Genomic DNA, 12,197 nt, shown 5'->3' on the forward strand with positions numbered 1-12,197 from the left:
TATAGGGGACATTCGGGATAGCATTTGAAATGTAAATGAAGAAAATATCTAATAAAATAAGTTAAAAAAATGCATCCAGTTCCTGAAATACAGGGTATTCTAAGGAAAAGAAAGAAAGAAAGAAAGAAAGAAAGAAAGAAAGAAAGAAAGAAAGAAAGAAAGAAAGAAAACGAACTATGTACTCGCAGCTAGGTATACTGGTATGAGCCTGTAATCAAAGTACCTAAAGAGTTCAAGGTCAACTTTAGGTACCTATAAAGGTCAAGGTCAGAATGGACTACATGAGACGTTGCCTCAAACATTCCCCTCCCCCTAAATAGGGAGAGATGCCAGAGATGTAGCTCCTCTGATAAGGTCTTTTCTAGCATGCACGAAGCCCTAGGTTACATCATCAGCACGGCAGTTGTAACGCCCAGCACCTGGGAGGTAGAGCAGGAGAACCAGAAGCTCAAGGTTGGCTCCATAGCATACTTTAAGTCTAATCTAGCATCATGAGATCCTGTCTGGTGAAGGGAAGAAGGAAAGCCTTTGACTGCAAAAAGCAGGCCGTTTTAGCTCAAATCCCAGTCCTATCTATTGCCTTTGACAAATCAAATCTCTTCTGAACTTATATCTGCTTCTATAATATTTAAATGAAAATGGCCTCCACAAGCTCATATATTTAAATTCTTGGTTCCCATTTAATGGAACTGTTTAGAAAGGATTAAAAAGTTTGGCCTTGTTTAAGTGGGTGTGGCCTTGAGGTGTTTCACTGGAAATGGGCTTTGAGGTTTTGGAAGCCCACATCAGGCCCAGTCTCTCTCTGCCTGCTGCTTATAGATCAGATATAAGCGCTCAGCTACTACTTTATTGCCATGCCTGCTTTCCTGCCTCCACGATGACCATGGACTAACCCTTTGACACTGGAAGCAAGTCCCCAACTAAATGCTTTCTTCTCTACATTGCCTTGGCCATGGTGTCTCCTCAAAACAATAGAACAGTAAATGAAATAGGTACCTACCTTAAAAATTTGGGATAATTAAATGAGATTAAGGATAAAAAAAGTGACTTATTGCCTAGCTCACCATAAACAGCCAACCCAAATGAAAATAAAAATGATCACATAGTGCCCTGCCTGGCATTTTCTGCCTTTTCTTTTACTATCTTTTTTATAGTGCCTTATCTATCTATCTATCTATCTATCTATCTATCTATCTATCTATCTATTTATTTATTTATTGGATATTTTATTTACATTTCAAATGTTATCCTCTTTCCTGGTCCTCCCGCCCAGGGAAACTCCCTAGCCCATTCCCCTGCTTCTATGAAGGTGTTCCTAAACCCACCCACCCACTCCCCCCTTCCTGCCCTGGCATTCCCCTACATTGGGGGCATCGAGCCTTCACAGGACCTTTACTGCCATTGATGCCCAACAAGGCCATCCTCTGCTACATATGCAGCAGGAGGCATGAGTCCCTCCATGTGTACGCTTTGGTTGGTGGTTTAGTCCCTGGGAGCTCTGGGGGGGAGGGGGAGTCTGGTTGGTTGATATTGTTATTCTTCCTATGAAGTTACAAACCCTTTCAGGTCCTTCAGTCCTTTCTTTAACTCCTCCATTAGGGACTCCATGCTCAGTCCGATGTTTAGCTCCAAGCATCCACCTCTGTATATGTCAGGCTCTGGCAGAGCCTCTCAGGAGGCAGCTATATCAGGCTCCTGTCAGCATGCACTTATTGGCATCCACAATAGTGTCTGGGTTTGATGACTGTATGTAGGATGGATCCCCAGGTGGAGAAGTCTCTAGATGGCCTTTCCTTCAGTCTCTGTTCCATACTATGTCTCCATATTTGCTCCCAGTAGTATTTTGTTAATCCTTCTAAGACACTTTGGTCTTCCTTCTTCTTGAACTTCATGTGGTCTGCAAACTTTATTTTGGATATTCTGAGCTTTTGGGCTAATATCCACTTATCAGTGAGCACGCACCATGTGTGTTCTGTTGTGTCTAGGTTATCTCACTCTAGGATAATATTTTCTAGCTCCATCCATTTGCCTAAGAATTTCATAAATTCATTGTTTTTAATAGCTAAGTAGTACTCCATTGTATAAATGGAGCACTTTTTCCTGTATCCATTCCTCTTTTGAAGTACATCTGGGTTCTTTCCAGCTTCTGGCTATTATAAATAAGGCTGCTATGAACATAGTGGAGTATGTGTCCTTTGTTATATATTGGAGCAACTTTTGGGTATATACCCAGGAGTGGTAGAGCTGGGTCCTCAGATAATACTGTCTGATTTTCTGAGGAACCTCCAAACTGATTTCCAGAGTGGTACCAACTTGCAATCCTACCAGCAATGGAGGAGTGTTCCTCTTTCTCCACATCCTTGCCAGTATCTGCTGTCTCCTGAGTTTTTGATCTTAGCCATTCTGACTGGTGTGAGGTAGAATCTCAGGGTTGTTTTGATTTGCATTTCCCTGATGTCTAAAGATGTTGAACACTTCTTAAGGAATATCGAATTCTTTGTTTAGCTCTGTACCCCATTTTTAAGTAGGATTATTTGGTGATCTAGAGTCTAACTTCTTGAGTTCTTGGTATATATTGGATATTAACCCTCTATCAGATGTAGGATTTGTAAAGATCTTTTCCCAATCTGTTGGTTGCCTTTTTATCCTATTGACAGTGTCCTTTGCCTTACAGAAGCTTTGCAATTTTGTGAGGTCCCATTTGTGTATTTTTGATCTTAGAGCATAAGCCATTGCTGTTCTGTTCAGGGAATATTCCCCTGTGCTTATGTGTTCTTGCCCACTTTCTCCTCTATTAGTTTCAGTGTATCTGGTTTCATGTGGAGGTCGTTGATCCACTTAGACTTGAGCTTTGTACAAGGAGATAAGAATAGGTTGATTTGCATTCTTCTATATGCAGACTGCCAGCTGAACTAGCACCATTTGTTGAAAATGCTGTCTTTTTTCCACTGGATGGATTTATCTCCTTTGTCAAAGATCAAGTGACCATAGGTGTGTAGATTCATTTCTGGGTCTTCAATTCTATTCCATTGATCTACCTGCCTGTCTCTGTAACAATACCATGCAGTTTTTATCACTATTGCTCTGTAATACAACTTGAGGTCAGGGATTTCCCCAGTTCTTTTATTGTTGAGAATAGTTTTCACTATCCTGGGTTTTCTGTTATTCCAAATGAATGTGCAAATTGCTCTTTCTAACTCTGTGAAGAATTGAGTTGGGATTTTGATGAGGATTGCAATGAATCTATACACTGCTTTCAGCAAGATGGCCATTTTTACTATATTCATCCTGCCAATCCATGAGCATGGGAGATCTTTCCATCTTCTGAGATCTTCAGTCTCTTTCTTCAGAGACTTGAAGTTCTTGTCGTGCAGATCTTTCACTTGTTTGCTTAGAGTCTACCTATCTCCAGAGGTCAGGATTTTACACATCCCACAGCAATCTCTTCTGAATGCCTAGAATAATTTTGCTCCCTTGATATGGATTACAGATTATTCCATAGTTTAAAAGAAATATCATCATTTATAATACCATGTTATAAACACAGAATTTACTCCTTTGAATTCTCATTACAGCACCATGAAATAGGTACTATTTTGTTCTTTTTTTGTTGGCGATACAACTAAGGCACAGAAAGGTTAAATAACCAAGCCAGGGCCATACAACACCCGAGATCCCCACAAATCTAGTGCCAGGATTCATACTTTACCACTCAAAGTTTACATTTATATCTTTGAGTCCCTTTGAGAAAGTGCAGCCATTTAAAATCAAGAATGGTGTCTTCTCTAGATCCCCACAAGACCTAACACAGACTCCTTCAGAGACTCCTGGACACAAACATCTATACCTTGTATTCTGTTTGTACCAGGGCCCTGTCACTTGCCACTCCTTGTCTTCCCTGCCTCCTTTTGCCCTCCCCTCTTTCTTCTGTAACACCATGTTATTGTGGTACAGGCCTCCCACGCTAGGCAAGATTAGTTTCACCCCCAGCCCTTTTCGTCTATTTTCTTTTGAGACAGAATCAAATTTGAATTTGTAATCCTCTTCCCAGAGGCTCCTCAGTAACGATGGTTACAGACCTGTGTCATGAGGCTTGGCTCACCAGGGAGCTCCAGGCTAGCCAAGGCTACATAGAGTCTATCTCAAAAAAACCAAAACCAACCAAACAAAAATACATAAAGAAAAGTATTGGTGAAGCTGGAGAGATGGCTCAGAGGTTGAGAGCACTGACTGCTCTTCCAGAGGTCCTGAGTTCAATTCCCAGCAACCACATGATGGCTCACAACCATCTGTAATGGGATCCAATGCCCTCTTCTTGTGTGTCTGAAGACAGCCACAGTGTACTCACATGAAATAAATAAATAAATCTTTAAAAACTGGTAATTTTACTGGCAATGCAAAAGCCATATGGGCGCCGGGCATGGTGGCGCACGTCTTTAATCCCAGCACTTGGGAGGCAGAGGCAGGCGGATTTCTGAGTTTGAGGCCAGCCTGGTCTACAGAGTGAGTTCCAGGACAGCCAGGGCTATACAGAGAAACCCTGTCTCGAAAAAAACAAAACAAAACAAAACAAACAAAAAAAAACCATATGGGCTTCTAATACAGTGCTTGCCAGAATATATGGAACCCTGAGCTTGACCTCAGAAGACTAAGGTCTGTGGCTAAAGGTCATCTCCAGCTATAGAGTAAGTTCAAATCCAACCTGGGCTACTTCTAACTATCTAAAAGACAAAAGTCATTCATATAAAAGACATTTTTTATAAAAAACCCAAATATCTAAAAGGTATCAGGAATTATTATCTTGTCTAACAAAAGAAAATCAATGTGATAGTAAAGAAGGTTAAAAATAACTCCAAAAGTGTTGTTTTTAACAATAAGATTGGCAAAAATTGAAAAGGAATAATTTCCCTAGACTCTCAGCAAAACTGAGTTTTACAGACCAAGTACTAAGATTGGGAACAGGAATTTACCCTAAGAGGAAATGACAGAACTGTAAGGCAGTGCTGTTGCCCAGTGTACAGAGAAGGCCTTGGGTACATCGTCAGCACCTCTCCCCTTGCAAAGAAAATTCAGAAAGGAAAATCCAAGGATAAAAATATAATGCTAACAAGCATAACTTATGAGAGAAATGAACTCTAACACTCACAGACTTGAATAAATAAACTATGCTCATTAATGATAATGTAGGTCGGCCTCAGAAAGATGCTAACATTGTTAGGGGGAATATATAAAAAACAGCATACATTATATGTAATGCACATATGTAAAAAAGCCCTTAAAATTTCATATAAATCTATATACTAATAAGGAGGACATTTAGCAAAATGAGTATTTCTCACAGATAAACACTTGGAATGAATATTTGAATGTGACCATATATATAATAAATTTCCCTTTTATTTCTCCAATGACCATTTGACAACTTTATGCAAGAATGGTTTTCATGGGCTGGTGAGATGGCTCGGCGGTTAAGAGCACCAACTGCTCTTCCGAAGGTCCTGAGTTCAAATCCCAGCAACCACATGGTGGCTCACAACTATCCATAAGAAAAATCTGATGCCCTCTTCTGGAGTGTCTGAAGACAGCTACAGTGTAAACACATATAATAAATAAATAAATAAATAAAATCTTTAAAAAAAAAAAAAGAATGGTTTTCATAATCTTCTCAGTATGACTACTTTGTAGCCTTTCATGTGTGTCATTTTATAAAGTATATCACATATTCCATAATGTGATAAACACATTCATTCATTGATAAAATGCTGAATCACAGTATGTCCCACAACACCTGGCCTGAAAATATCTTTACATATACAACTTTACATAGTGTAGTTCACATATCACAAGGTAGAGAACACATTCTTCCACTGAAATAATCAGTATAATGATTTTTAATCTCTTCTGAAGAAATAAGCTTAACTTCAAAATGTAAAACTGCTCTGAGCCAGCTATTGTTGTGCGCCTTTAACTCTAGCATCTGAGAGGCTGAGGCACAGATATGCTGAGTATACTGCCAGCCTGGAATACAAAGCGAAGTAGACATGTCTTAAAAAAAAATTAACAGATGATATTAAAAACCACAAGTAACCCTTCAGTGGCTAACTTCTTTTCATGGGCTACGGAGCAATGGAGGAGATGGCTATGAGCAAAACCCTAATGAGCTGGACAGAGCAGGAAGCCAGTGGCTTCCCCAGCTTAAGCTCAAGTTTGTCCTGCACAGGGCACAAGGAAGACATGGATGCTGACTTCCTCCTTCTGTGACAAGGAATGTTACACACATAATGCATCACAAGTCATTTCTCAGGGGTGTCATCAACAAGATGAATGGCACCTCTAAAACACAGGTTGCACAACATAACAGTGGAAAGAGAAACCCATTCTCTTCAATCCAAAGTACTCTATTACATGACTCTCAGAACACACTCAAACTGGGCATCAGCACAGACGTCCTCCGGACTCTGCAGCAACAACAATCTCTGAGCACAAGGCAGTGTATTTGCTGGAGCTTAGCGAGAGACCCTCCCACCAGTTAAGAGAAGTGGGATGTTGTGAAGACACTTTTCCAGTTAGTTCTCCACCTCTCAACAGGCCAAGCCATTCAGCATTTGGCTGTGGACAATGGGCACACTGCACAAAGCCATTCTTTAGCCACTGGCTTTCCCAATCCCCAGGACTGTGAGATCTATTTAAACACACATACACACACACACACACACACACACACACACACACACACACACACACACACACACTTGTTTTTTCAAATAGCACATTAGTTTTGTATTTTTACCATTGCTGGCATCCCTCAAAACCCTAGGACACTATAAACTTAGCAAAAGCTCCTCTATAACAGATTCAAAACAATCCCACTGTTAATAAACTCAGGGGTCATCACACACAGTACGCTTCTGGGGAGTGTCTCCACATGAACCTCATATATGATGATGCGCACTGTTAGGTTACTTAGGGAAATAGGGCCAATGGCTATTTCAAGACTTGGAAGATTGTCTTATCTGGTACTGTCTGGCGTCTCACAGAGGGACATCTTGAGTCCATTACCTTTAGGAGGGAAGTAGGACTTGCTCTCGGCTTTATGGGGCCAGTCCACCACAAGGGGTCCAAACCTGCGAAAGCTGGCAGTGATCTCATCTACAAAACAAAGAAGGAATTTAGTGAAAGAGGGAAAATCTGCAATCGTGAGAAACATAAAATATATCTTTTCATTAAAAAATGTTTTAAGGGATCCCCCACCCCACCTTTTGCATTTATTTTCTTTTAAGAGCTTTTCTAAAGTATTTCTCAGAAGTAAATCTGCAGAATAAAATACCATGCTAGGGAGTATATCTGGTTATTAGCATCTAGTCATGAAAAATATGTTTCTAACTCTAATTCCTTTCCTTTTACTGCCAATAAACTTAATAAGAAACTTGGTAGAAAAATCTAGTTCTAGCTAAGGCGATCTTTATGTAAAGTAAAACTGATTTCAAAAACTGAGAATGTTTCTGTATTTTTAGAAAAAAAAAAAAGGTAAAGATGCAGAAGATGTTTCAAATATATTTCACAGACAGAAGAGATGGTTCAGTGCATGAAGAACCTTGCCATGAAGCCTACCAACCCCAGTTCAATCCCTGGGACTCACGCGGGAGCAAGAAACTCGTACAAACTGTCCTCTGCCCTCCAAGTGCAGTGGCATACGCATATCACCCCAAAGTAATAAATGCTACTGTTAGAGGGAAGGGAAGCTCCGGCCACTACAACTTTCATGTAGTGAGTCTAAAATAGCACATCCAAAGCCTATGAGAACTACAACAGCTTGTTAGCTTTGTCATCACTATTTCATTACACATTCAAAGTGTGTTTACTGATGCTAGCTTGGAGAAGTGTCAGGGTATGGTGACACAATGCACAAATGTCCAGCTCTTGTATTGTTGTTAATGAATGCATGTGGTACCTTCATCGATGTCAGGAGGAAGGCCTCCAACAAACACCTTTCTAGAGTAGCGTTCCACTCGTTCCCCATTTTGACATCGAGTAGGAGAACTTAAGCCAGATGATAAGGCCTGATCACCATGGCTGTCATCCAAGAAGGCGTCTTCAAAGGGAAAGAGAGAAGACCGACCTGAAACAAAGTAGCAGTTTGTATAATCAGAATGGCTTTCTTAGAGAACAATGCTGAATCAGAAGTCCATTGTGCCAACTGAAACACATAGAACACAATGTATCCTGAGGCATGGTTTTTCCAATTGAAAACTGAAGACCACCAAGTACAACCATGTTTACATACAACACTGGAATGACTAGAATAGTATCTAAGGACAAAGCATCAAAACTGCATCTGCTTTCCTTGGTCAAAAGATCACTGCATTATACCCATATTCCCCATTGTAGCTACTAAGTACATGCCCTTAACAAAGAGGCACGCTCATGCCTAACTGAAGAGCTGCTGGCAGGTGTCGGCTGTATGGGGAAGCGTCCATTGGTAGGTGAAGGGAACCCACAAACAATGAATGTGGTCAGCACTAGCTGGATTCTGACTTATTGAGGGGGGAAAAAACATATAAAGTTGGGAGGTGCATATGTTGATTATCTGGAGAAGGAGGGATAAGATTGAATATTATGCTAGTAAAGGAATGTAACCAACGCTGGGTGTGGTGGTGCATGCCTTTAATCCCAGCACTCAGGAAGCTGAGGCAGGCTGACTTCTGAGTTCGAGGCCAGCCTGGTCTACAGAGTGAGTTCCAGGACAGCCAGGGCTACATAGAGAAACCCTGTCTCTAAAAACCACACACACACAAAAGAATGTAACCAGTTGGAGATAATGGTATGTGTCTTTAATCCCAGCGCTTGGGAAGCAGAGGCAAATGGATCTCTGTGAGTCAGGGCTACACACAGAGAAACCCTGCCTCATAAAACCAAAAAAAGGAGAATGTACCCATAAGTTATTTTTTCCTTTCTTTAATCATTTTTTAAAGTACATAGGACAAGCAAATAAATATTGCTCCACGATCTTTATCTGCTCTTGATGGTGACCTCAGGCTTTTGGTTGTAAAGACTGGCCCTGATGGCGGAAGGTAATTTTGCCTTTTCTAATAGCAGAGCCAATGATAGTTTTCCTGGCACCAATTTGAAAATAAGCACATAAATCAAGATATAGTAGTATGGGTGTGGCTATGACATATTAACACTATTACTCTAGGCTGTATTTTAAATCTCTCTCTCACAGACACAATGCAGATGATGGTAGCTCATGGATTTAATACCAGCACTTCGGAAGTCAGAAGCAAGAGGATCTCTGTGAGTTCAAGGCTACCCTGGTCTACACAGTGAGTTCCTTCTGAGCCAGGGCTATAGTGATGCCATCGCTCAGAAAAAGAAACAAACAAACAAAAACAACAGCAACAACAAAATTCCTAAGGAATTATTTTCTGTTTTGTTTTTTTGAGACAAGGTTTTTTTGTGTAGCCCTGGCTGTCCTAGAACTCACTCTGAAAACCAGGCTGGCTTCAAATTCACAGAGATCTGATTGCTTCTGCCTTCCACTTGCTAGGATTAAAGGTGTGTACCACCATGACTAGAAATTATTTTCAATTTGGCATTCCAAAATAAGGCCCAAATTTTAAAAATTAATTTTTCTTGTTTTGAGCCTGTGAGTTCCTGGTAAAACTTGCCACCCATTTCTACTGTCTGAGGAAAGGTGGGAAGGAGGAATGGGGAAGAGAGAATAGATAAGGAAAAGGAGGAGGGAAGAGGAAGAGGAAAGACAGCAGAAGGGGAGAGATGGAGGGAGGAGAACATGGAAAGGAGGAGGGAGGAGATGGAGCAGCAGTAGGAAAAACAAAGGAGGAAATCAAAGAAGTCCATCTCTCAGACAAAGGGAGGCAGGCACACAAAGGGCCCTCCCTCCCCGTTGGCTCTACTACCCTGCAACACAGGCTTTGAGCCACTACAGCCATCATTCAAGAACAGTATGAACAGCCTTAGAAAAATGGTAAACATTTTTTGCAAAAAAGAAAAAGGCTGCTAATATAACCATGTTATACTACAAGCAACTCAGTGGTATAAGCCTGGTACGGTTTTGAAGCCTGGAGTCAGCAAAGGCCAAGGGTTGGGATAATGAGACACTGAAGAGTTCTTATTCATTCTTTCCAGCACTGCTACAAGACGCCTATCTTTACAGCCGGGTAGGAATGAACAATAGTTAATTCTCATCCCTTGACAACTGTTTTCATCACAGGGAATAAAAGAAACAGATCTGCAACAACTGCAGGCAAAATGAGCTTCCCATAGACATTTTCTGACAGCAGCCAGTTACATATGCCATGCAGTCCACACTCAGGATCAAATCAGCAATTCCCACAGAATGTCTATTCCTACCTCTTAATTCCAATTCAAGAAACATGAGCTGTGCAAAAGACAAAGGGTGGTGGAGAAGAGGCAGAAATGAAATGAATGAAATGTGTGCCGGGCTCCACCTCGTGAGAAAGCAAGATGCTGCTGTTCCATAATAAAGAAACATTAACTCACTCCAGCACCACCCAGAAGGAAGATCACAGACGTCTCTAACATACAACACTCAGCGGGAAACACAGAGGGAAATATTTATCCCCTTTCCAAGATCGCCAACGAGCTTCGTGACAAAGGACTCTGTCTAATGAGAGGACAGGCAAGTAAGTGCACGGTAATTATGAGACAGCAGGTAATGAGAAAAGCCAAGCAAAACAGTGTGTCCCTCCTGCAGTTTGCAAGAGGACAATTTTCAGCAAAAATTTTTGGAGTGGGAATTTGAGTAAAATAACTAAAAACCATCACATAAGCTCCTGATCGTCCACTTTAATCTGCTTCTCTCCAGCGTTCCTTAAATGTCAATATAAAGACCACACCTGGGAGATTGTTCAATAGGTATACCATACAAATATGGGAGCCAAGGTCAGAGCCCCAGCACCCATATAGATACCTGGTGGACATGGTGGCCACCTGTAACCCTAACTAACCCTTAGGAGGCAGAGACAAGGGATCACTAGAGCAAGCTGGCCAGCTAGCACAATCCGGAAGCTCTGGGCTCAAGTGAGAGATCCTGCCTAAACAAGGACAGTTCAAGGTGGAGGACAATCAAGGGAGACAGGCAACATCAACCTCTGACGTCCACAAACCTGCACACATACATCCACACACGCACACATACATCCACGCACTGTGGGCTCACACACTGCACATTATACACACAGCAAAAAAACCAAATGCCTTTTATATATACCCAATTCAACCCAGAAATTTAGTATATAGCCTTCATATTCATTCTCTCCCCCTCCAGCCCAACTTCCTCCCGTTCTCCCTCCCTCCCTAAACCAATTTCTCACTAAATTCTACCAACTCAAGCTTTAAAACACAATTTCACTGTAAATCCTGTCATCACCAGTCCTAATGCCCTAATCCAAACCACTCTCATTCCTTGACTCACAGTCTGAGTAGCTATATAAACACCTTTTCTCAATGATTTCTACCTAGAATCCAACAATGTTTTCTTGAGAGAGAGAGAGAGAGAGAGAGAGAGAGAGAGAGAGAGAGAGAGAGAGAGAGAGAGAGAACTGTGGGATAGCAATCCTATCCCTCACTGGATGCCCTGTCTTCCTGCTGGAGGTGGGCTCTGTAAGTTTCCTCTCCCTACTGTCAGGCATTTCATCTAAGGTCCCTCCCTTTGATTCCTAAGAGTCTCTTACTTCCCAGGTCATTCTGGGTGATCCCCCCAACCTCCTATTTCCTGAGGTTGCCTGTTTCCATTCTTTCTGTTGGCCCTCAGGGATTCAGTCCTTTTTCCCTCACCCAATACCAGATCAGGTTCCCCTTTCCTCCATACTGCACCCCCACCCCATCCACTTTCCCTCCCAGGCCCCTCCCTCCCTCCCAACTTGTGATTTTTTTCTTCTCTCTTCCAAGTGGGACTGAGGCATCCTCACTTGGGCCCTTCAGATTGTTGACTGTTTTGAGTCCTGTGGACTGTATCTTGGATATCCTTTCCTTTCCTTTCCTTTCCTTTCCTTTCCTTTCCTTTCCTTTCCTTTCCTTTCCTTTCCTTTCCTTTCCTTTCTTTTCTTTTCTTTTCTTTTCTTTTCTTCTCTTCTCTTCTCTTCTCTTCTCTTCTCTTCTCTTCTCTTCTCTTCTCTTCTCTTCTCTTTTTTCTTTCTTTCTTTCTTTCTTTC

At 41.5% G+C, this 12,197-nt stretch overlaps 1 protein-coding gene across 14 annotated transcripts in view; it reads right to left on the bottom strand.

The window, feature by feature from the left end:
• Cpeb3 (cytoplasmic polyadenylation element binding protein 3) overlaps positions 1-12,197 on the bottom strand; it is a 173,298-nt gene that overhangs the window by 60,885 nt on the left and 100,216 nt on the right. For all 14 annotated transcript variants that reach the window (XM_029536987.1, XM_029536993.1, XM_021193125.2 and 11 more), the window contains 2 exons: positions 7,952-8,119; positions 7,060-7,149 (listed from right to left, as the gene is read on the bottom strand). In XM_029536987.1, the coding sequence (XP_029392847.1) occupies positions 7,060-7,149; positions 7,952-8,119 (258 nt within the window). The remainder of the gene's footprint in view (positions 1-7,059; positions 7,150-7,951; positions 8,120-12,197) is intronic.

The sequence above is a fragment of the Mus pahari genome, chromosome 1 (genome assembly GCF_900095145.1).
Source record: "Mus pahari chromosome 1, PAHARI_EIJ_v1.1, whole genome shotgun sequence".
Lineage (NCBI taxonomy): Eukaryota > Metazoa > Chordata > Mammalia > Rodentia > Muridae > Mus > Mus pahari.